The sequence below is a fragment of the Carassius carassius genome, chromosome 9, assembly GCF_963082965.1.
Source record: "Carassius carassius chromosome 9, fCarCar2.1, whole genome shotgun sequence".
In the NCBI taxonomy this organism is placed as follows: Eukaryota; Metazoa; Chordata; class Actinopteri; order Cypriniformes; family Cyprinidae; genus Carassius; species Carassius carassius.
Window position 1 is genome coordinate 28,451,522 of NC_081763.1, and position 26,531 is coordinate 28,478,052.

The 26,531-nt window shown below is 36.3% G+C and overlaps 2 protein-coding genes across 3 annotated transcripts in view; one reads left to right on the forward strand and one right to left on the reverse strand.

The window, feature by feature from the left end:
• The window catches only part of ppap2d (phosphatidic acid phosphatase type 2D), a 33,674-nt gene extending 28,244 nt beyond the window's left edge, over positions 1-5,430 (reverse strand). Inside the window, exons 1-2 of one of the 2 annotated variants that reach the window (XM_059558784.1) lie at positions 5,252-5,430; positions 4,824-5,059 (exon numbers count right to left, since the gene is read on the reverse strand). In XM_059558784.1, coding sequence (XP_059414767.1) covers positions 4,824-5,013 — 190 coding nt within the window. In that variant the 5' untranslated portion in view covers positions 5,014-5,059; positions 5,252-5,430. Of the gene's footprint in view, positions 1-4,823 lie in introns of both variants that reach the window. The other variant, XM_059558783.1, reaches the window with a different exon arrangement.
• A 5,479-nt stretch (positions 5,431-10,909) lies between these two features.
• Positions 10,910-15,716, forward strand: LOC132148659 (uncharacterized). Its single transcript, XM_059557357.1, has 3 exons — positions 10,910-11,309; positions 13,160-13,223; positions 13,794-15,716. The coding sequence occupies exons 1-3, from the start codon at positions 11,118-11,120 to the stop codon at positions 14,141-14,143; spliced, it is 606 nt and encodes a 201-aa protein (XP_059413340.1). The 5' UTR covers positions 10,910-11,117; the 3' UTR covers positions 14,144-15,716.
• The last annotated feature ends 10,815 nt before the right edge of the window (positions 15,717-26,531 follow it).

The following is a 26,531-nucleotide window of genomic DNA, read 5'->3' on the forward strand; positions in this document are numbered from 1 at the left end:
TATATATATATATATATAAAATTGAATATATTCTTACAAAAACTTTAAAAAACAACTATCCATCAACTGTATTTATTTGCCTGTTGGTCTCATCTGTAAAGCATATGACCTTCAAACTTCATGGGCTTTTAAACTTTGTTTTTTTTTTACTTTCAGATGAGGCAAAATGCAATGTTTATCATGGCAAACATTCAATAGTTTCAAAGCGATATCTAGCACAGTACTGTCCTGCAGCAATACGACCATATATATATATATATATATATATATATATACATATTCCACTGCTATATGAGGATTGTGAAATTGTGCAAGAGGCTGATAGGGAATCAGTAATGCTTGTCTCAACAGGCTTTCTCATAACACACACTCAGGTATGCCTGTGACCTTTCTTTCACACTTTCCCCTTTGACCTGCTCAAGCCACAGGTACTCAAGCATATCTCCAGGGCAAGCATTTCTCCAGAACCTCCTTATGTATCGCAGTCTGGCCAAGTGGAATGTACTGACAAAAGAGTTGCAGAGAAGCTGAGCCGAGTGATCGATTGTCCCAGCGTGTCTGAGTGCCTCTGTAAATAATCTGCAGTGTTGTTTTCCGCTGCTGATGCAGCCAGCGCTCACTTTCACATGCACAGCAAGAGATTCTCAGACAGATCCGCCATCAAAGCTGCTCTTATTCCAGCTTTGTTGGGTTATTAAAAGTGCATCAGAATGCCGTGGCATTAATACCATATTAACTGCTGAAAAAACAACACACTGAAATCAGAAACAATCCTTCAGCCTGTGATAGTCTCAAGCTTCAAACACAATAAGCCAGGAGAAATACAATGCAGACACCATGTTTAGTGACCTTTAAAATATGCTGGTTATAAAATGCAGGATAACCTTACACCAATAAACATTTTTCAGTGAATTTAGGTTGTTTAATATTGCCAAACAACTTGCAGCATTAATATCCATCAGATTTCAACTGTTGTTCAGTCACAGGTGTGTTTTGCAGCACCTTTGATTATAGTTCATCAAATCAGATTTAGATTTAAAACTGTAAATGGTCAATAAATTCACAACTATAACTGCAAATTCTATATTATTGAGCCAGGTTGCTATTAGTTTCTAACTTAATAATATAGTTCATTAGCCAATCTGAAAGATGTTAACATCAACTCTATTATGCAGAATACAACATGTGTGAAATCAAATGTTGTAGTCGCAAATATCAGAAACATGTCTATCTGTTTAATTAGTCTAATTTTCATCCAAACAGAGTATCCAATTATTTAGTCCAACATAATCCTTGTGAAAAAGAGGTGCACTCAATTGTATCGAATGTAAAAGCTTTTTTTATTTATTTTTTATTGCAATTAATATCAAATTAATGAAATAAAGCTCAAGTGTACTTAAAGAGAGTCCACTTTCATGACTGTGTTTCTTAACACACTTAAGGACGCTTTTAAACAAGGCACTTTTTAATTTCAAAATAAACGGTTTAAAATAAATTAGTAAATTAGTCTAATAATATTTAATGAATATTTTCCGAATGCACAAAATTGCACCTTCATCATTATAAACAGGGCCGTATTAAGACAGTGTGGTGTACCTCATAAGCCCCCCCCCCCTTAAGACATAATTAAGGTGATTTCTCAAATGTAATTTATTAACTTGTCCAACTACAAGTAATTTTTGGTTTATAAGTCGAACCTAAGTATAAGTCGCATCAGTCCAAAAATACGTCATGACAAGGAAAAAACATATATAAGTCGCACTGGACTATAAAGCCCCGTTCACACGAAGAACAATAACTATAAAGATAACGATATTAGCGTCCACACTAGCGAACGATATCGTCTGTTTATTCTGAGCGCACGTGCGTCTGCCGCTTTAAATCCTCGAGCTCGTTACAGCAGGATGGATTCTGATTGGATGTCAATGTTTATATAGTTCATCAGCTGGAAAAAAATCGTTCTGAAAATGATTCCAACGATACCGGTTCTCTATGCCTTTATCGTTATAGTTGTAGTGTGGACTCTGCTATTCTTTAATATTGAGAACGATTTTTAGAACTTTATCTTTATCGTTATCTTTATAGTTATTGTGCTTGGTGTGAACGGGCCTTTAGTCGCATTTATTTAGAACCAAGAACCAAGAGAAAACATTACTATCTACAGCCGCGAGAGGGCGCTCTATGTTTTCAGGTGTAGACTACAGGAGCACTGAGCAGCACAGAGCGCCCTCTCGCAGCTGGAGACGGTAATGTTTTAACTTTAACTTCAATGGTTAACAGGGAGAGTACAGTCAATTGCTTCTGTGTCATTGTCGTCCTGAGCTCATTCTTCACTCGTTTAAAAAAAACAAAACTTTTGATCCCTGGAACATTTTGAATTTTAGCTAAACGTCTAGCGTCCTTGCCTGTCTTTAACTTTCTTTTGCAAAACCACTCAATTGATGTCTGTCCATTTTGATTCATTTTCTGTAGCCGTTAAAAAAAGTACACATTTGCGTACTTGTTGTGGACCAACTCAACTCTGACAGATTGGGGACGGAAGGGGGGGACTGATAGTGGTCATGTAATCTTTATTTATTTATAATTTATTATTATTATTGTTGTTAAGTTAGTGTTCATAAACGAGTTATGTATGGTCTTTCAAGAATTTCAAGTTAATAATAAAACAATTTATGAAAAATATTTTTAAAGCTTGTGTCATGTGGTGCCCCCCTAGTTGTTGTTAATAATTTAATTTTAAAGCACGGCCACCACAAAATCAGACTTTAGCATCACTTTTTACTTTGAGATCGTTCTGAAGTTAAATATATAAATATAACAAGATATAGTTTAATAGCTATGATACTGTCTTTGAAATCAAATCTTTCCGTAGCTATGACAGGAAACACAGGCATCTAACAGTTAGTTTAAAAAAAATAATACAATAATATATATATATATATATATATATATATATATATATATATATATATATATATATATATATATACCCAAATAGGGATGAATACAGCATAAATGAGCTGCATCATGTGGCTCTGAATATTTGACAGTTCCACGTCCATAAAAAGAGGGAAATGCATGCACGATGCCAGAGTGAGCAATCGCAGACGACCCTGGCCTTCATCGCATCATGCCTCTTCCCACAGCACAGTTCCTCTCTGCTTACTCTCCACATACTGCAGTTTGTCATCACAAGTTCATAAAAACTCCTCTTTCTTAATCGTGTATTAATCGGGTTAGAGTACACAAAACTGCTGAGTGCATGACTGTAATGTCATCATAAGTCAGAAAGTGACAATCATCCTTAATAAAAGGAGGAACTTTCCTCCATAAACCTCAAGCACGTTTCTAAAAACAGATTCTGTGGGACAAGGACTTTCCCCTGTAGGCTTACAGCAGGTCTTATATGAGTGATCCGCACAGGCAAGCCGGTGAAGAAATTACTGTAACCTGTCTGTCTGCCTGGACAGGTTCTATTTGGCACACCAAAAGCAACGACCAAAAAAAAAATACAATTGAAGTGTTTATCGCCTCATCCCTGTTGTCAATGTTGCTGTGACACATTAAATCATCTGAAACAGATGGGGTGTGAACTAATTTTATTTACTAGCAGCTATATATATACATATAAATATCTAACATTCTTGAATCAAGATGCATTTACTTGAGAACCAAAATGGCTTAAGATATTAAGTCTTGTTTTCTGGAAAATCCATCAAAATTTAGTTTTTGCTTAAAACAAGAAAGATATCCACCAATGGGGTAAGAAAAAAAAACTTAATTCAAAGGCATATATATATTCTGATAGATTTAAAAAACAAGACTTAATATCTTAAGCCATTTTTTTTTTTTGCAGCCTAAGTTTAAATATTAAATTAATATGAAAAGAGTCACCTAATAAATGTGTTTCATATTGTAGGAACTACATTAACCAGGTTAATTAAAAAAATATTAAAAGACAAAAATATTATTTTATTTGACATCATTAACTTGACTACATAAGGCTGAAAGAAAAATTAATAAATATGGGTTTATATTATTGTGTTATAATATAATATTATATTTTTGAGTATGGGGTTATAGATATAGTGCAGTTTTTCTAATTTTTTTTTTTTTTTACAGTGAAACTAAAACTGTTTTAATGAAAGCTACAATAAAGTATGGCCAAATCAGAGTAAACAACATGCAGTTCCAGGCATCTGAAAAGGCAGTTTCACTTTTCTCTGGAGAGCTGTTTGTTTCCAAGGATGCAGCAGAATTTCCCAGGACAAACTTAACTTTCCTGCCAACTCTAAACTCAAGACACACACACCACGTGCGGAGAGGTTATGAACTTCTTATTTTCCTTTCCTGAGTTCTGATTTGGCTTTTGAGAGGATTATTTGGATGGGGCAACTTCGTATGTCTCCACTTTTTGAACTGTTGTTCCCGTGTCATGTTTTGACAGCAGTAAAACAGTAATATCTATTGTGGAGAAGTGTCAAAAAGTTTTTTTGTTATGACGTAAACACATGAAGTGGAAGCTCCAGAACCCGGAGTGGTGTTTTAAACTTGTTTTCTTTGCTAAGGAGGAGAAGTGGGGTGGAAAAAATATTTCAGCAACATTTTCAATAACCATCATTACTACATTATATAATGCTAAATAGATGATCATGTACGTTCTAATACAAACGCCATGAAACTTTGATTTGACCTGCAAAGCATTATATAATACTTATAATTATAAATGTTTTGCTTTTTCATAATATCTTACAAATAATAACATAGCATTATGTCATTAACATCACATTCTACAAATTGTCACCCAACTTTCGTTCTCTTACCCACGAGCAAACAGAGGATGTCCAGCCCGACCAGCATCTTTCTGCTGGAGCACTGAACCGTGTCCGAAGGTTCCGCGGGACTCGGGATGCGTTTCGTGCCGTTCTCCCGCGCCGCGTCTCCGGATCCGCCGTGATCCGCCAGCCGCTGCTGGAGCTCCTCGTGACTGTTTACCGAGTTCAGCTTCTGCATGATGTCCGTTCAATTCAATACTTGTGTTGGCGTCAATTAAGCCAATCTGACAGGTCAGGAATAAAGCTGAGTTGAAGTTTGGATTCGTCTGAATGTTTTACGTTAAAATCCAGTAGTAAGTGTCACATCAGATACAAGCGCACGTGAAGAAGATGAATACAGAAAAATACCAACAAGTCTCAACTAATAAAGCGAACAGACTTGACTAAGGATCCTGGTCCGCTCTCTCTTAACTTACATGAAAACTCCTTTCCCCAGCACTTATGAAAAGTTTCAGCTGCACTTTGGCCATCATCATCTGGACATGATGACGAAAAACACATTCCTGAAAACATATGTCAAAAGTTTGTCATCCTCTGTGACTTGTCCTCTCCATGTCAAACAACTGTCTTGCTACAACCCAGAGAAAACTTGAAGCGGATCGTGTTTTGATTTGTGGGAATTAGCGTTATATTCCTCCGCCCTCTCTAGGGCTGTCTCCAAACCTAGTGAGCTGCCTTCCCAGTCAGCATTTTGACGTTTAAACTTGCAAGCTGCCTACTTAGTGAAATATTTTCGGGTGCGCAATTTGGTGTGGTTCATCTTGCACCAAAAATTGGCTTATGGCGAAATTTAGAACAATTAGATCATTTTTTTTTTTAAACAAGCACTGTTTTTGTCATACGTGTAGACATTTAAAATGTTGTTTGTTGTCAATGTTATCAGACTGATTGCCTTCTCAGGTGACCGCCATGTTTGTTGATTCTTTTTTATGACCAGTGTGTGTTGCCAGATTGGAATTGTCCAAGTATCAAACCAGAAGCGATTATCGGAAGAAAATGATCGTATATGAGTCAAACGTACATAATACAGCTATTTATCTAAACCATCAAGTTTTTGACACAAACTGCAAATTACCACAATAGAGAAATAACTAGGCGTACCTGACACTGTGTCTACACTTGACGCAAGCAGCGCAACAACATACTATAGAACCCATTATAATCAGTGACTCTGTCTGCACTGGATGCGTCGCAGTGCGACACGGCACATCTTTGACTGTAAACTGATGCCTCATACTATTTATGATGTATTAAAATTATTTTTAACACTCATTTGTCACGTCCAGTGTAGACAGATTGAAGTTGTTGCAGCGGAGCGACGGTGTTAACTCCACCTCTGAGCCGCTGTAATCAGAAGTCTTGCGTGTTGCCAGATGTTGAGGGGATTCTTTCCATCATGGACCTGCAACATAGTGCTCATTGGCTTTAAAGCATGGCACCATCCTGCATTTTTATTATACTCTGAGGTGCACACAATTGCATTTAGAGTGTCTGTAAAGCCGATTTCATGCATGAAAACAGAATCCTATCACCAAACTACCATCATTTAAATTGTCATAAAATTTAGAAATGATCGTAAATTATGGAGTTTTTAAATTATTGATCATACATCGTACAGAGGTCAAAATTATCGTACAAATACGATAATTATCGTAGGTCTGGCAACACTGTTTATGACCAACGTGACCTCCGGAGGGCGCATACGAAATGAGAGAAATTAGAGTGTTTGCTCATCTGCAATATGTCTATAAGATGTTTTCTAGCAGATGTCACATATACTTTTAGAAGATGTCTATCAGATTTTTTTTTGTTTGTTTGTTTTTTGTCCTCAAGCAAAAACCCAATCAATTCCTTTAATTCAAATGTAGCTCCTGTAGTTACTAAATCTTTGAGTCCCTGTATGTGTGTATTCTTCTGTTAATGCAGCTTGGGTGTTGTTGAGCAGTTGAATCACATAAACTGTTTTCTAACACATATGCCATCTAGCTAGGCAGCCCACTAGCAATTGAGACACAGTCTTTCTCCTTCTTCCTCTCTTCCTGCTCCTTTCTCATGAAACTGGCAAATGCTGCCCCTCTCTGTCTTTCAACTCCAACTAATTCTGAAGATCTTTTTTCCCTTTTCATTAAATGGAGGTCTTGAAGAAAACCTGCCAGACCTTATCCTTTATACTCCTTTCACAATGACCATCGATAACATTAATATAGGCTCGTATTTCATGTAAAAAGTCACACGGCACACATAAAGTAACCTACTAAATGAGTTGTGGGCCTCTCTGTAGGGGTTTCTTGACATCTGTGTAAGGTTTTCAATTATCCGCAGGTCTGGTGAGCTTTGAAGAATTGGGAAATATTGCCATCTGGTGAGTGTTTTAACAATTACATTTTCCATACGATTCAACAGAGTTTTCAGCAGTGCCCTTATTTGTATAGTTGTATTTTATATTTAATCTGTATCTATCTGTATTTTTATGCTCTACTCTTGGTGTTATCTGTATGCACCAAGGGTCTGAGAGTAACGCAACTTCAATTCTCTGTATGTACTGTATGTGGTGTACATGTGGAAGAATTGACAGAAAAGCAGACTTGACTTTGACTTGAGTCTGTGCAATTCTCAAAGCCCCAGTCACACCAACAATAAAAGCTGAAGATCTGCGATTGTCTGTAATGTCCACAGCCATCTTGAGGTCTTTTCTCAATGAGTGAGTTGCTCACTTACAGACTGAATTTTTATTTCCCGTGTTTTTATGCCTCTTCTTAATTGTTTATTGATTCACCAGTGAACTGTGGGCTATTGAATAGCAGAACATCTGACTATAATTGATATTCTGCTAATTATAATAAAGACCTGGAGCAAAAGAAAGAGCTGAAATAAAAAATATATTATCTAACTTTTCTAACTTTTTTTAAGTGTAAAATACAAAAAATAAATTTATAGACAGATAATGGTTTTCTCCCAGAAAAATTAACGACTTTTGGTCTGGATCAACTGACCTTTAAATGGAGCTCATCTAGACAGTCACTTCCATTCCAGTGTGATGTCTGTTTCTGTAAAACCCTCATTGCACATTCAGAACATCACATAACGTGCACAAACCTTTTAAGACCTATAGGTGGAGACAAACAACCATTTGTTTGAGAATCAAAATGAGATGTATTAGCATGCTTGCACACACAGGAGTTTGTCTTGATGTCAGAAGATCCCGGTACACAGAAAAATGTTATTATTAGCTTATTAGTCTTATTAGCATTATGTTTGTGAAATAATTATTACTTTTGGATGGACATGACTTCTGAGTCTACACACATTTTGGGTGATTCTCTTGTGTCTTATGAACTGAATTCAGGTAATCAAATGAGTTTTCCACACTTTTCTATTATTGTAGTTTCAAATCTTTTAGAAAATGCACATGAACAATAGTATCTTTACATTTCAGTCTATTCCTGTCCAAGAGGACTGTTGTTGGCCAGTATCCTTTAGGCTGTTTCCAAAATGTGGACAAGACTGTGTGTTGTCGATCTCACTTTCAAAAAAAAAAAAAAAGTTACAATGGATTACTTTTGCTGATGTGTGTGTGTGTGTGTGAAAATGATAGGTAAAAGGGATGTTTTGACAAGGGAAAATGTGATACTTGTTAAAAGATTCAATCCCAGAGGCCAATGAAGTGAATGGATGGGTGTTTCTCTTTGTTGTCAGCCGTTTTAAAATTACAGCATGCAAATCCTTCCTGAGCTGGATTAATGTCACCTTCAAAATCCCCCATGGGCTTTATTTCACTTACACAGCATCTTCAGAAGTTCCACTGAAAGCCTAGTGATACACCTGTACTGTACACTCTTAAAAATGATGGTTCTTAATTGGCTTCTTTTGTTCTATGAAGAATCTTTAACATCGATGGAACTTTTCCACTCAACAAAAGGTTTTTTTTTAGTGAAGGAAGGTTCTTAAGATTATTAGAATGTTCTAGAAAACTAAAATAACTATTCACTCAAGGGTCCTTTGATAAATCTAAAATGGTTCCCCTATGGCATCGCTACACTTTTTGGACCATTGCAGCTTAGTTCATAAGCGTATTAGTTGTAATGTCAACACGGTCAGTTGATATAGGATAGAAATTGAGTAGGAGAAAGAAACGTCTGTCAAGGACACATGCGACCATGTTCACCGTACATAACTTTCCTATCACGTCCCCACACAGGTGTATTTTTATTTTAATTTAATTTATTTTTTAAGCTCTGAACTTCCTCTGGTGAGGCAGAGGATCCATCCACAAGAGTGACCTCTCACCAACCTCACTCGCCCCAGATAGATGACCTCATCTTTGAAATGTTCCTCTGTGACACTTTCGGTTCCTCTCGATCAAACACATCTGAACAGCGAGGTTCCTCTTTTGATTTTCTTCTTCACTGATTTATTATCTCACCCAGGGCCTTTAAAACTGGGAAAATCTCTTGAGGCTTTAGAAAATGTTGATATTTCATCATTTCTCACCTTGTAGTTTATTAGTTTATTATTTTTCTGCAGGTGTCATGAAACACTTTATCTGGCTGATGACAAGAGTCATTCATTCAGAGCATGTGTTTTATTAAACTTTCACAGGTAGACCACAGACTGGATCTCACAGCATGTAGAATACACATCATGACCGTAAACATATACAACACACACACAGTTCATTTTCTGCTACTAATAACACATGTAGCAGAGGATAGACAAACAATAACGGACACAGGAAACACAGGGCTAAAATACACATGGAACATAATGGGACACACCTTAAATTAATGAACAATCAAGACATGGGAGAAACTGGGTAATGGGGACCACATGGGGAGCAAAACAATACACGGAACAGCGGACAGTCCTTGGACGTGACATTATGCACCACATAACAGCGCCTTGGAGGTCCCTCAGGACAGGCTTGGATGGGACGCCTCTAAGGCGGTGCCAGATCCGGGTCCCATGGCGGAGCAGGCAAACTAGGGAGCCATTGCAGAGCAGACAGTTCAGGAGCCATACGGACTATACAGACAGAACTCTATGAAGGGGAGATCCCTACGGGCTAGGGTGGCAAATTGAGCGGCTATCTCCATAGCTATGGGGAGAAACAAGAAAAGCAAAAGACTTTTCCAAAATCTGGAAATAAAATGGGGAGAAGGGGCGCCGCTTACTTTGATGGGTCCGGTATTCTTTCACGATGCTGCTACTGTGCTGGAGCGATGAGACATAGGAGCATTTACAACTAAAGTCTTTATTTATTTATCTTTATTTAAGGAACATGCAAGTAGCAGGGGGTAGACGAACAATACTGGACGCAGGACTCATGAAACACATTGCTTAAATACACGTGGAACTTAAGGGGACACTGGGTAATGGGTAATGGGGAGAGACAAACAAGACAATGAACACTGCTGTTTTTTGTTTGTTTGTTTGTTTGTTTGTTTGCTTTCTATTTATCAAATAATAATAAAAAAAGTATCATGATATCCTGAAAAATATTGTTTCAACACTGAAATGAAAAAGAAATGTTTTGTGAGCAGCAAAGGGTCATGTGACACTGAAGACTGTATTAATGATGCCGGAAAAATTCAGCTTTGCATCACAGGAATAAATTAAATTTTGAAATATAATAGAAAACAGTTATTTTAACATGTTTTTGTATGTTTCATCCATTCACATTTTCTATAATGTCTTATTAACTGTTTATGGATATCTTAGTTATCTGTATTAATGTTTTTGTTATCACGTCAGAACATGTTTAAGCAGAATAACAATATATGCAAAAAAAAATAAACATCACACATTCAATTTAGTACTGATCTAAAGCGGTGTGGTAAATGTGGTGGCTACCACAATAAAGGACTCCTTCCTTATGTTCTTAACATGTCAAAACAAGTTACGGCAAGAAACACCTAAACTTGCACCTGTATACGTCAACATGGTATATGCTTCAAAACAGGTCTCATGTAGTGTGTCACATGTGGTCTACAGAATCGGATGTTTTTTAGTATAAAAACTCCCAGTAGTCTATTAAAAGAACTGTAGGACCTGTCATATGCTGAGAAGCAGGAAAACAGACACTCACTTACACAATCAACCAAGCCATGATACAGGAAACTTGACACATTCTGAGGTTTGTCTACAGGCCAACCAGAAGACGAGAGGTGGAGGCCACGCTCATTCTGCATCATCAATCCCAGGCTTCGCAAACTCACCAGTGTTTTCAGTTCAGTTTGCTCACTCGTCTCTCACACTTGACCTGCACTGAGGCTGTCGGGCACCATGTCTCTATCTGCCGAGTACTGCAGTGGTAAAATGGGTGACAGGGGGGGAGGTGGTGGTGGTGCTTTGGCCCATCAGAGGAGACTGATCCAGGGATTACTTGTTTGGGCCACCCTGCTCACTCTAGGATTGGGAACATTAATAACTCTCCACTTCAACCACAGAGAATCACCAGCTCCTAGTAAACTGCAGGTATGGTTGAGATCTGTAATCTACAATTAATTAAAAATAAAGGTTCTTTACTGGCATTGATGGCTTCATGAGGAACATCCATGGAACCTTTCCATTGGTTTCTTATAGTGAAAAAAAAAATATTGTTTAGAGTATTAATATGTTATTTGCACTAAGAAAAAAAATGGTTCTCTGAAAGGTTGTTTGAGGAACCAAAAATGGTTCTTCTATGGCATGACTGGGAAAAACTTAATGTGCAGTAAAATTAAAATTAAAATTAAGATAAACTCCAAACTGGTATTCTATTGTGTGAACTGGTTACATTGTTTCGGGTTCTGTTGTGGATTGCATATCTGTATATTGGTGGGATACACCCAGACCACAGCGGCTGCTGACTCAAGACCGCAAGATATGTGTAATAACAGTACACTTATATTTAGAGACAAGACAGACTGAAATATATAAGCTCAAATTACTATATATTAAAATAGAATTTATTCACAGATGCAGTTTTGCACCCTACTGTAAATAGCGACATATAGCTATTTGAATTTCTAGTAACTACACTCATTACCTATTGGAAATACACGTTCCAATAGGGGTTTTGGGGACGTGACAGTTTTGGGATCATAAGGAAGCTTTCAGTGAACAGTTTCTCAAAGAACCATTTTTCTTAAGTGTAAAAGTGTATATAAAAAGATCTGTACTCTTACAATAAGTAACCATGCAATGACCACATGGTACAGTGAGTCATTTGTATACAGTAAGGAAACAGCATTTGGTAACAATGTGGAAACTCAGTATCAATATTGCAGATATCACTATCAGTCATCACCATCTCTTTCCAGCACAGTGGCACGATCTGACTTTGCAGAAGATGCTTTTGTTTATCTGAACTGTGTAGAGTAATTAGCCATGATATCATGCCAGTTGGAAGGTCGAATCTATTGTTCCCAAATGAACGTCAAAACATGTCCAGCTTGTGCACTGAACAATTCAGCACAGCAGAAAATAAGAAAAGAAACTCTCTATTGATACAGATCAGCATGTGATGCAATTCCACTTTACCATCTGTTTTGTGCCACAGTTTTGTCACATGCATCTCATTCAACTACTATTCTAGTGTGCTCAGTCAAAAAAAAAAAAAAAAGTAAAGAAATATGATTTTGGGGTAATTTTCAGAAGATTAAAATGTGGCTGTTTTAGAAACGTTAACTGGTGACTTGATTCAAAAGTAACACCTATAACATATAAGAACCTGATTCTGATGCTTGAAAACGAAATTGGTTTAGGCCTGAAACTATACTTTCTCTTTAAAAGTTTTTTCCACACACACGAATAGATGTAGACGTATTGGACTGGTAAAGGCAAACCAGCAACCGCAGAACAACAGAAGAACAATCATGACATCATTCCACTGAGGGGAAATGCCACTCCACCACCCATCCTTTTCCCTGATAATGTTTTTTGTTCTGTTTGTCTGACATCAGAAGCACTGCATATTGCACAATTGTACCTTTTACATACATTTGGAAAAGAAAAAAGTGGCAGTGCTCTAGTGGCCACCCAGAGGAACCTAGCAACCACCTTGAACACCATACCAACCAACTAGCCTTGCAATTAAACCACCTTAGCAACATCTAACTACTGTATCTATTTATCTATAAAATCTTAAATGCTATACAAATGCTTAATGCTCAAGGTCTTTACAACTTTGTTAAAATTTCAGGCAATGCATTCAAAGTCCTTATGGACCTTCCTTTCTTAGTTTTGTTTACTATATTTCAACTATATTTGTACTATATTTTGCTTTAGAGAATGTGTGAAAGGTTAAAGGCCTGGATATTCCCTAATTCTTTTTACGCCAACAGAATCCGGGAAACATCATCCAAGCTAACACCAAAGAAACTCCTCTAATGGTATTTTCACCAAACTGTAAGTCAGCATTTTGAACCTTTTAGAGTTTAAAGAGTTCATTTTATCTGTCTTCAGTTTGTAAAGTAGCCAAAAAAACTATTTGGACACTTAACTCAAAATTGTTTGAAATGTATCAATGTATTTACATTATACAGCAAAATATAAGAATTATAGCACAATGTAGTATAGAAATAGGCCACAGTTTGTTTGATTTACATATATATAATACCTTTCAAAAGTTTAGGGTCAGTACAATTTTTATGTTTTCAGAAAGAAGCCACTTACGCTTACCAAGACTGCATTTGTAATATGTTTTAAAAATCTGAATTTTCAGCATCATTACTCCAGACTTCAGTGACATGATCCATCAGAAATCATTCTAATATGCTGATTTGCTGCTCAAGGACCATTTCTTCTTATTATCAATGTTGATAATGTTGATAAGCAGTCGTGCTGCTTAATATTTTGTAGAAACTGTGATACTTTTTTTTGTTTTGTTTTGAGATCTCTTTGATGAATAGAACATTCAAAAGAAAAGCAGTTATTTAATATATTTTTAGTATGACCTTTCTATTTTTCTGTTCACAGGGAAAGTCTCAGACAAGGTGAATTTACTTCGGTGGAAAACAGTGCGTCCTGATTTTATCAAGGGAGAGGGAAAGGAAAAGTTGATGGTGAAAGAGTATGGCCAATATTTCCTGTACCTGCAGGTCACCCTTCACCCCCAGGAGAAAGCAAACCATACAATCACTTTGCAATCAGAAAAACGACAAGAGATTTTAAAAGGTCTAATCAATGGATCAAAACTCTCAACTATCTTCATGGCTAATGGCATTCCCCTGGATACCAATGATACTCTACATGTGATTTGCCATCCGGAAGCCAAAATCCAGGCCTCTCACACAGAAACCTACCTGGGTGTGATCAAGCTTAGTTAAACCTGAATCTAGACCAAAGACTGAAATGGATTTGTGACAGTATTGAATGTGGACTCACTCCGCACTGATCTGCTGGGTTTTATGTGTTTTACATCTTAGCTTTTTTTTTTTTTTCTTAAAGTGACATCTCCAAAGCTCTTTTTACTTTATTGCACTATATTTGACCTTTTCCCCACTCAATGGATGAAGTGTCACTGAATGTCCAAGTATGGCCGAATCTTGAATGTTACCAATGTAAAATTGGCATCCTATTGACGCACTTTATATATACACATGTATATGTATTTGTGTGAAACTGACCCTTTGCTAAGGCCCCAAACTGCTCCAAATATATCTAAAACACTCTCACTTTGGTATTGTGAGTTCCTTAGTCCACACTACAACACCTGAGTCAATAGAAAATTCAATGAGATTAAGTTAGTAACATTCATTTAGGCCTCCTTACTGACTACACGTTTGTTTGAGAATTATGATTAACATAATTTCTCTAGCATGAACATGCCAAGATTTATTTAACAAGAAAGGGCGATAAATACCACTTGTTTTCTCTTTTGGTATCTTGTGTCACTATTTTAAGCTCCTCAACAACAATATATCTGGATAATTTCTGTATTTCTTTCTTTTAAAACTGGTCTCAAATGGCAGATCAGCGACAGCTGTAAGTTGCATCAAAGGTGGGGACTTAGCAAAGGGTCACATGCACACAAAGGAGAGTATCAGGATACCTCCCTTCAACAAAGCACAAAAACTAAGCCTGAATTCAGAATAGCAGACTTGCATACTACAAGTACTACAAATGGCAGTTCAACCAAAAATGAATATTCTTTTCATTATTTATTAAAGCTTTTCCAAACCTTTATGAGTTTTCTGAGATATTTTGAGGAATGTGGATTGCTGGTCCCCATTGACTTCATAGTGTTTTCTTCCATACTAATTGTTTGCTTACCCACATTCTTTAAAAATATGTTCTGTTGTGAAACTCATACAGTTTTGGAACAACTTGAGGGTTAGTAAGTGTCAACAATATTTGGATTGAACTATCCCTTTAATGTGGCAGAGTATGCTACTATGCTATTTCCAAGTTTTCGCCAACAAATATATCATTGGTCAGGTGGTATATTAAGAGTGGCAAGCCACTGAAAGTGTATTTATAATTGTTAATATCATGTGTATGTGTGTTTTCTTGTTTGTTCTTTATTTCTTATTTTGTCATATTTATCTGCATTTATGGCTGTTGATTATGAGTCAGCAAAAATGTTTTTAGGGTACTTTAATGTCTTTGAAAATCATTGGTTTAGACTAAAGAAACAAATCTAAGAGTCTTTAAACAAAAGACCCGTTCAAGCAAAACATTTCACAAAAATGACAACTTTTTGCTGATTATAAAACATTAGTATGCTGTTTTAGGACATGCGTACCATTCAAAATTAAGACTTTGAGAATAAAGAATAAAATGACACTTTATGACAGCGAGATGTTACTGGATCATGCTAATGAAATGAACAACACTTAAAGATACTCCGAACCTTTTGTGAAGAGCTGACTTCATACATCCACTAAAACTATCTTGACTAGCTGGTTAAATGTCATTTCACAAATTGCTCAGAAAAGTGAAAGTAGTTCTGAGAAACTCTCTAGCTTCCTTTGTTTGCAGATGCCACTGGTTTGAAAGATCGTTTAATGTAGAGGGTTAAGGACATACATCTAAGATTCTCAGCCAACCCTCACAATCTGATATAAAAAGCTATATGTTCTATTGAGAACAACAACAACATTTCAACTAAAATTATTACACCACAAGATGCTTATGAGGTCATTAGTTGGACATTTGTGGACAATCAAATAATGAGAAATGTCATGAAAATTATTAAAATAACATTCCATGTATATCCTATATATCTCTTCACCACAGACCTGGAAATCAGGATCTAATGACATTGTACTGACTTATTGGCATTACTGGCATTGTAAAGTATGACCCAAGTCACTTTTTGGGATCACTAAATATGGATGAATCGGTTTTGTTATATTATTGTCCTAAGATCTCATTTTTTGTATGTCTGATTGTATGATAAAAAGCTTATACAGTGTAAGGCAGTTGATGGAATAAAAAAATATTTACCTTCTGCCAATGTCATGTGCATTTCTTTGCCTTGTTTTAATAGTTTTTGTGATGACTCATTTATACTGGTTGTAGACTGGTAGTCTGATATTCTTACAAGAACAAGACTGATAATGATAAGACTTTCCATATAGGAGGGAGTGAGGGAGCAGAAACACAGCTTCACAGCAGTGACTCATTTCTATTAATCCATCAGCAAACATCTTAGCTGTTAGTTAGTCTGGTTAGCTGTGGTTTTCAACACCGACATTTGTTCAATAATCATCTCAAGTTTGAATGTAACTTAATCTTAACCTGCCACTAAACTGAACCATATTTGGTTACCTCTGAGCTTTGTGTTATGGTCTTGTGATGCATCACATAGATCTGAAACTAGTGTCATCATTCTGTTACTGTGACATCATGTTTTGATTACTCAATAGTGGGACCCTCTTTTTGAAAAGAAAGTGAAAGGATGCGTCAACCATAACATCACTCAGCACATCTCATCTGCTGCTTTCGAGGAACCCTTTGTGAGTTAATCAGGACCTATACCTTTAGACACGCCTGCAAACAAGCCTACACTGGCCCTTTACGGGCCCAGTTAGGGCTAGCCTGAGGACCCCAGTTCTGAGATTTGCTCATTGGCAAAACGCTGGCCCCTTAGTGCTGGCCCTGCACAGGAAGCCATCACTTAGCCCACACTATTAATCTACAACGGGGTGCCCAACCTTGTCCCGATCAACACACCTGAACCAACTAAATAGGATCTGAAGGAGCATTTGATAATTACAGACAGGTTTGTTTAACCAGGGCTGGAACTGAACTCTGTAGGAAGGTGCATCTCCAGGAACAGGATGCACCCCGATCTATAACAACACATCTGTTTCACTTTAAATCAGGGGTGTCAAACTCAATTCCTGGAGGGTTGGAGCCCGGCAGAGTTTAGATTCAAACCTAATTAAGCACACCTGATCCAAACTAATCAAGTCCTTCGGGCTTATTTGAAAACTACATGGTATGAGTGTTGGAGCAGAAAAAAACCCTGCAAGTCTCTGGGCCTCCAGGAATTGAGTTTGAAAACCCTGCTTTAAATACTTTTCAGCTACTATAGCTTAAGTCTTTGGGAAAATGCCCCGTGACTAAGGTTTATATTGTCAAAAATATACAGATCATTTCAAATCAATGGATTTTTTAAATACAAGATAGACAACATTCCGTTTAGGTTAAATACTGCTACATATAGCTAAAACATGTAAATAAAAACAATGCAGACAAAGCAATGTAAGATTGTAGGATTTCATCATGTGAAAGTTGATGTGTGCAAAAGTCTTACCTGTAGTACATCAATATCCAAACACTGTCCATACTGAAGTTGGCTGACAGCAAATGAATAACCCAACCTCTTGTAATGAAAACAAGTCACAGCTCCTAAGCAGGAACAATCAAAAAATAGTCCAGACTATAGTCTCGTGTCGAAAAGAAAGTTACATCCATATTCAAGATGGACCATGATGTGGTAACCTCACCAATAAAGAGTCCTTCTAAAATGCATACAAATACACTGTATTAAACTCTTAGCATCAATCCAAACATAGGCCATACAGTACCATCTCTGCAAAAAAAAAAACATCAGCAATGTGACCATATATATATATATATATATATATATATATATATATATATATATATATATATATATATTATAAAATTTAAAAAAAGTCCTTTAGACTGGGCTTGAAATAACACATTTTCTAACCAGGACACATCACAATGTGTTCAGCAGGTTGCCATGCTGGCTATTGCTGCTTGCTATTGCTAACTCTGTCTACATGGCTTTACTTAAGGAGACCTAAAACACTCTGGCACCCCTAATGGTAAGGAAGAAAACTGCCCAGAAATATTACATTAAGGTGGGCTGTCACATATGCCGCGTTTCCACCGAAATTACCTGGAACATTTGTACCAGGAACCTTTTACCCCAGGAACTTTTTTCCCCCCAGACCTGTTGCTTTCTGTGTTTCCACCGCGGTGTAAAGTACCGGGAAGATTAGGCAAATAGACTGGTGATGTAGGTCTCAATATACAAAGTACGCTGATTTTGGACATGCATCCTTGGTAGATCGGACTTTGTGTATTCGACTCGGGAGACGCAAATCCGGTAAATCTGTAAACAGCAGCGTACATGATAACATCAGTCAGCTTGTCTTGGCTACTGCTATTTTCCTCACTGTATAGACCCCTTAAAAGTTTGTAAACATTGCAACGTATCCGGGTGGGCGGGGCTTAGCTGGAGGCAAAAAGAGGCGTGGACGCAATGTTGACAAGCGTAAGCTAGCACGTTTTAGGAGGGATTTATTTAACATGGATGCAGAAGAAGGTTCGGAACTGTCCGAATATGTACAGTCCCTGACTCTGCGGGACCGTGACAGCTATTTTTGTAAATTAACGCTACCTGACCCGTATGCCATATAGCCATATTAATTACTTTAACATTAACATTAACAACCTGACTTTAATATTAATTTGGGTGGTTTGGGGAATTTTGTCAAGGCTTATTTTCTAATGTAACCTATCGCAGGGCTAACTATGATTAGCAATGTGTATTATTTTAAGAGACCATTCAAAGGATGGCACACACATCTATCACTGTATGTTTGTTTAACATTTAAAAGTCGCTGAAGGTTGGCGACTTTTCACCTATAAAACAGAAACTTGCTGATTTACTAGATAAAACCAACACACCAGTTCATATGTATAGATTATTTTACCTGATATGAAGTGTGCACTGCAAACACGAGCATTATTTATGATCATCTCCGTCCAGTCTGTACGCCGTATTGCATTCAACCACAATTGTCTTCTTGATTTCTGTGAATGAATGTCTCTCGGGATCTGGTAAAACTTTAGTTTTGAAACAAATGTACTGTTCCTTCTATTCTGGCAGCCAAAAACCCAACAAGAAGACATTTTAAAGTCAAAACCTCAAACTTTTAGCGCACCTGCTATGAGTTCTGCCTTATGTTTTGCCCTCCAGCTAGAGCGTGACGTCACAGTGACGTAGGGGATTAAGGGGTCTATATTTAAAATAAAACAAATTATGATATCAAATACCACTGCCTCCTTCATTTAAACAAAACAACAGCTGCAGAAATGTACTTAATTCAGGGATATGTGTATATATACAGCCATTACAATGAAACGAAATATTGTATCAATTTGCCTTTTTTATTTTCATTTTAACATATAGGTAAATTGAATGCTGACCAAAGATAACCTGTCAGATTTACCCAAAACGAATTATATTTTATATATAGTTCCGGAACTTTGAAAAAGTACTACCTCGCAGCAGGGACTTTCTGAGGGGGATTTTTTTACCCGGAACTTTATTTAGTTCCTGGTTCCTGTGGCCAAAGTCCCTAGTTCCTGGGTAAAGTTCCTACAGTGGAAACGCGGCAATAGTGTGGCAATAAAAACAGACCTAAGCGAACAACAGCCTTTAAAAATGCCTTAAAATGTACTAAAAATGAGGCAATAATGATTTTGCTAATGATTTAATTTATTTAGGCCTACATTACGTATTACATATGCCTCGAAAGGGCACCAAAGGCCTGGTAATTGCTGTTGTTACACTTGCAAGACATTCAAATCCTTGTTTAATATTGACCAAACATTTAATTAAAATATCTACCTAATCTTTCATTTTTGGCCATTTTTTTATGATAGAAATGCTACAGCCTCTATAATTAAAAAAAAATATTCATGGTTTTATTGTAGTAAAACTGCTTAATTTTCTTTTTTTGTGGTCTCTGATTGAGACTATAAAATCAATCAGACAACTCTATTAATAAAATCATAGCCATAGGAGGCAACTCTCTTTTGGTTTTATTGTTGTTGTTGTTAAAACCATGTTTTATCACACTGACTGCTCTTAATTTACTTATGTTTATTTTAAACTAGCGATAACTGTTTATTTAAAAGTGCATTCAGTAATTCATCAGTGACTAATATATTCTGTTTCATTTAATGCAGGGTCAATGCTTTATTACAAATATGTGCACTTTATTTCACGTCTGCTGAACTGTTGACAACAAACACCCGATTACCCCCATTGAAAGGCTTGGAAGAGCAAGGACAATATATAATATAACTCGGATTAGATTATTCTGAAAAAATAAAGTCACATACACCTAGGATGCATCAAGGCTGTGTAGAAGATGGACGACTTTTCATTCTCGGGTGAACTAACCCTTTAACAAGCACTACAGATGGTTTCTCCTCCGCCGTGTTTTATGTTTATGAGCCAACTCACCTCACTCAGTTTCCCAGTCAAAAACACACAGATTTCTGTTCATTTTCCAACTAGGAAATTAGTATTTACGAAAATTCAGAGAACACGCGAGGGCAGCATTAGCCATTTTGGGCCACAAGTAGGCAACACTGGCACCGGCGGTAGTTTCAGAAACAAAACGAAATGGAAAAGACAGAACAACAAGAAAATAACTTTGAAAGTAGGAAGGAGTACACAATAATATCTAGACTCCCTACTGGTCACACAGCTCTTTATGATTCACTATTTATTATTGGTAAAAATGAATCTGGTAAGTGCAATAAATGTGGTAAACCAGAGACTGTGGAACATAAACTATTACATTGTGAAGCATATGAAAGAGAAAGAATGCGATTAACAGACGAATTAAATATTTTCAATATCGGAAATATAACAATTAAGACTATACTTAAGAATGCTCCAGCACAGTATAAAGTATATTGTGCAATTATAAGTTATATGAAAGCAATGGGCTTAAGGATTTAAGATCACATAGTGAAGTGTACAGAATATTGTATCCTTTTTTTAGGTATGATATTGGATATCCGTCATGCTCCACACTCCAGTCCAGTAGGTGGCAGAAATTGACTTTTTAAGTGGGTTTGCCAAACGGCATTAAAAGAAAAGTAGAACAAGAAACTACTGAAGAACGCAACAACAGTAGAGCGAAATATAAAGACATTTACACAAAGAAAGTTTAATCGCTCATACCTTCAGAAGAGAAATAGCGCAGACAATGGACAAAGATAACTTTGGAAAATTTAAACTTTGCGTCCAAACTGAGACATTCAGACAGCAGCCTTCCTCACTGGCTAACTTTACGAAAATTAACCATGGTTTTACTATAAATAAAACCAGAAAGCCATAGTTAAAACTATGGTTACCACAAATTAACCATGGTTTTTCTTCACTTACCATATTTTGAACCATACAAACGGTAGTCAATAGGCCAAAAAAAAACATGGTTACTACACATTTACTACAGTAAAACCATGGTTAATTTTCTTAAGGGTTATAATCCTTCCTTTTTGTTTTTCTCATTAAATATAGCAAAATATTTATTGAATATTTTTCTAAATCTTCCCTGTGTTGTTAACTTGGTTTTCTCTTCACCAAACACTGAGAAAAAAAAGTATAAATACTTTTCATAACAAAAATCAACATAAATACAAGCAACACCTTTTTGTGGGTTAAATTAAGGTAAGGTAATAATTGCTGGTAACTAAATTTTATCATGTATTATGATACTGTGTGCACTAAGACAATGTGTAAAACTAAATTTAAATTAAAAATACAGTTTTATAAAGCTAAAGAAGCAAAATCATGTTTATCAGTTTTCAATGGTTATTTGACATTCTGAGGTAAAACTGGCAAAAACAGTCAGGTGGCTATACGAGCTTAAAACTGTGGTAAACTTAAATGTTAAACTGAATGAACAGCAAGAATTTAGCTGATCTCAAATAAGCTTAACTTAATGACAAGATCTTTGATAATCCTACGCATTAATAATGATGCATACAGAGAATCGTGAAACAAAGAGTGCTAATTCTAAAGGTTCACATCCTGTCTTTCCTGAGTGGGTGTTCCTCTTTTCTTTTCTTTAGTTCTTTCAAAATTTTATGTGACTGTTTCCTATAAAACGGAAAAGGTCAATCACCCTCACATTAGACACCATTAGGTCCATGATGCTAATTTTACAGCCCACTTTTGTCAAAACCAGCTCCACAGATCCACCTCCACAGACGAGGAAGCATTTCTGCTGTGTCTGCTTCTGTTACTGAGGGAATCTTGTTTTCAGTGACGTCACCTGGACATTCATCAGCTTTGTTTCACATCTCACCATCTTTTATTTCCTGAGATCACTTTCCTAACATCTTTCTCACCATATGTCACCGAAAATGAAATTGAAATATGCTAATTTAATGCTCTTGTGTCTCCTTTTTTAAGAAAAATAACTCATAGTATTCATCTCACACATTTCCTTTTCCTTTATTTGAACTGTCTCAGCAGTTGCCATGATCTCCAACAATAATGCATCTCTGCCAGATCGCAGATCATTGTCAGGCAGGGGGCAAAGAGGCAGTGTCACTTGAACTCCCACATTTTGGCAGCAGAGGGAGCTATTTTACTTACTGCTTAACTGATTAGTGATGGGCTGTGTTCCATTCCATTCTTACATGTTCACCCTTATACTCTAATCCTTTCGACGGGTTTACCCTCCAGAGTGAGTGGTTCAATGAGGTGAAAAACTGTTCTTTGGATCACCCTTCTGCTTCATCTTGCCAAGGCAATTAAGATTAAAAAATTAAGCTTGCATCTCGCAAAGGACCCATCTTTATTCTGATGGGCCCTATGAAGTGGCCAATTTTCAGCAGTTTGTCTTAGATTGACCCTTCAATAATGCTGCCACGATTGTTCTTGCTCCAAAGTAACATTTATGTGGTGGATTTATGCTGTTTGTAATGCAGCTTGAACTATGCGTTTTAAAATCCCTTTATAAAATGACAAAAGTAAAACTGTTTGTTGAAAGGTACACTCTTCACCCTATGTATTTGTCTTACATAAATAGCTGGTAACATTTTGTAATTTTTTATTATTTACTCTAAATTCTGTAGTTGTTGTTTCAACCCTATAATGCTGTTATCTGTATCTTCTAAAAACATATGATAGCTTTGCGTGATCAATAGACTGAAATGTATATTATGAATTTGATCTTTCCATCCATTGCAGCTCTCAGTTCTCATTCTTCATTGCGCATTATGAAACTGGCATTTGACACTCACACGAGAACAGGGCACGTTGGTCTCAATGGTCTCTGCAAAGCCAGCATGCCATGCTTAAAAGTCCTGTTTTTGAATCTGAATGCAGTCAACAATGAGATTTGAAGGTGAAAAATCAGTGAGTAATGACTTTAATAATAAATTTAATTATGTTCCGCACACAAAGCTATCATACAAAGTTTGCTTTTACAATGACGATTGTGGAGAAAATAATGACAGAGATGACCTATTCCCTTAAGATATTCTGTACAGAATTAGTGAACTAGTTTAAAACCCTCTGGGCTTCTTCGTAAATGGGTCACACTTAGCTTCCTCCCGCCCGAAAACGGGCGAAGCCTTAAAATTGTACTTTACTTTTTCCCAGGATAACCAATCAAATATATTTTTGTTCTATAATGTTTTCTGATTATTATTTAGAATTTTTAGATTTTTTTATGATACTTTGCATTAATTATATAATTTTTATGAGCTATTTTTTCCATTAGAATTAATATATAATTTTTTTTTTATATTTATTTTTAAAAAAAAATTCAATAAATGCAGCATTTCACATCAAAATAGAGTGCCAGCCTAAAAAAAAAATGTTCCAGGAGAAGAACTTCATCTAGTGGCTTTAAAAAATAGCCACTTTTGTGTAATGTCCTGTACCAGCCTGTAGGCTGTCTATAGCTTCCTATATATCCTATGTAGAAAGGCTATTTGATTCCTTTTGTTGTTTTAGACATGATTTCTCTATCTTATTCGTTTTTTTTATTTAGATATACATTTAGATATTCTAAAAGATGATTACTTTATTTTCTTAACAAAAATGTTTAGATAAGTATCTGGTTTTGCATTATGATTACAATCAAACTATAGCATTTGGTTAGAAAGGGAACACAATGTGTGTGTGTGTGTGTGTATGTGTGAGTGAATGTGTGTGTGTGTGTGTGTGTGTGTGTGTGTGTGTGTGTGTGTGTGTGTGTGTGTGTGTGTTGCATTTGAGCGAGAGTCTCTTTTTGTATTTTTTATTTATTTATTTTTGCATATTCTCAAAATTTGCTGTTGCAGTCTTACCAGTCTCTCTCTTTCTCTCTCTCTCTCTCTCTCTCTCTCTCTCTCTCTGTGTGTGTGTGTGTGTGTGTGTGTGTGTGTGTGCATTTGAGCAAGTTTTTTTTTTCATTTATTGATTTTATGTGGAATATTCTACAAATTTGCTGTTGCAGTCGCCAGTTTATCTGTGTATGTGTGTGTGTGTTTGTGTGCGTGGGTGTGTGTGTGTGTGTGGGGGGGGGGTCTTATTTGCACTCTTGATGTTCTAGAGTGTCACCCCTTCATTGCTATACACTTTTTTTCAGCACAGTTGCTGATCTGTAGCTTGTACCACCAAAAGTTTCTCTGAGTTTTCCTATTTTTTCGTATTTCCCATTCATTTCCTATGTCGCCCGTTTTCGGGCGGGAGGAAGCTAAGTGTGACTTTTTTTTTTACGACCCTTTAACATATCAGAATCATCTCCTTGATTTTTTTGTGTGTTCATATAGGTAATACAACAAAAGTCACCAAGTTTCATACCCATCCGATGAAGCAAAAAAATTAAACATTTCAAAACGTTCAAGTTTTCGCCCATTTTCGGGCGAAGAAGCCCAGAGGGTTAAGTTTGTAAACAAACTTTAAGTTGACTTGAAAAAGCCTGAATAGAAAGTTTGAAAATGTTTTAAAGCTTGCAGTCTGAAAGTTTTCAGTTTGAAGTAGTTTGAAAGTTTGAATGTTTTCAAGGCAATACAGTCTATCAGAAAAACAGGTATAAAACATTTTTTAGCATGATTAGCATGTTACTAGCATGTTTTTAGCATGATTAGCATGTTACTAGCATGTTTCTTACATGATTAACATGTTATTAGCATGATTAGAATGTTACTAGCATGTTTCTAGCACGATTAGCTTGTTACTAGCATGTTACTAGCATGGTCTAGCATGATTAGCAAGTTACTTGCATTTTGTTATCATGTTTCTAGCATGATTACCAAGTTACTAGTATGTTGCTAGTATGATTAGCAAGTTACTTGCATGTTTCTAACATGATTAGCTAGTAACTAACATTTTGTAAACATGTTTCTAGCATGATTAGCAAGTTACTAGCATGCTGTTACCATGATTAGCAAGTTACTAGCATGTTGCTAGCATGATTAACATAATACTAACATGATTCTATGCATGATGCTAGCATGTTTAACAAGTTGTTATATGTTTCTAGCATAATTACCAAGTTACTACCATGTTGTTAACATGATTAGCAAGTTTACAAGCATGTGGCTAGCATGATTCTGTAATGATTAACATGTTTCTAGCATGATGCTAGCATGTTTCTAGCATGAATACCAAGTTATTAGTATGTTGCTAGTATGATTAGCAAGTTACTTGCATCTTTCTAACATGATTAGCTAGTTACTAACATTTTGTTAACATGTTTCTAGCATGATTAGCAAGTTGCTAGCATGCTGTTACCATGATTAGCAAGTTACTAGCATGTTGCCAGCATGATTAACATAATACTAACATGATTCTATGCATGATGCTAGCATGTTTAACAAGTTGTTATATGTTTCTAGCATAATTACCAAGTTGCTAGCATGTTGTTAACATGATTAGCAATTTACTAGCATGTTGCTAGCATGATTCTAACATGATTAACATGTTACTAGCATAATTCTAGCATTATTAGCATTTTACTAGCATGATTAGCACATTACTAGCATGTTGTAAGACTTTTTTTGCATGATAAACAAGTGCTAATGCTAATCCAGCTAAAATTAAATTTTTATGCCCCCTGGGCCAGGCTTCAGGCCTATTATCACATCATAGTTCAGATGCAGGCCGGGCCATGGGCCTGTTTTAGGCTTCTCTTTATTTTTATATTTTAGAAAAAAAAAATTTGCAGCGCTGGTGGAAACAACACGAGACCGTGCTACCGCAACAGTATGGTGTGCCATCAGCGCAGCTGAACAGTTCTGCGTTCAAATGCACACAATAGGCTTAAGCTTGCCGCCAAGCACCAGCCTGGGCAAAAGTTATTACCATTAATGTGACGGGGGAAATAGTAAGAAGATAAATTGTAAGAAGATACTCGTCATCTCCTAATTAGATGGACCTTTAGAGAGAAGCATCCTTACGGATTATGGTAATAATGAAAGGGTTTT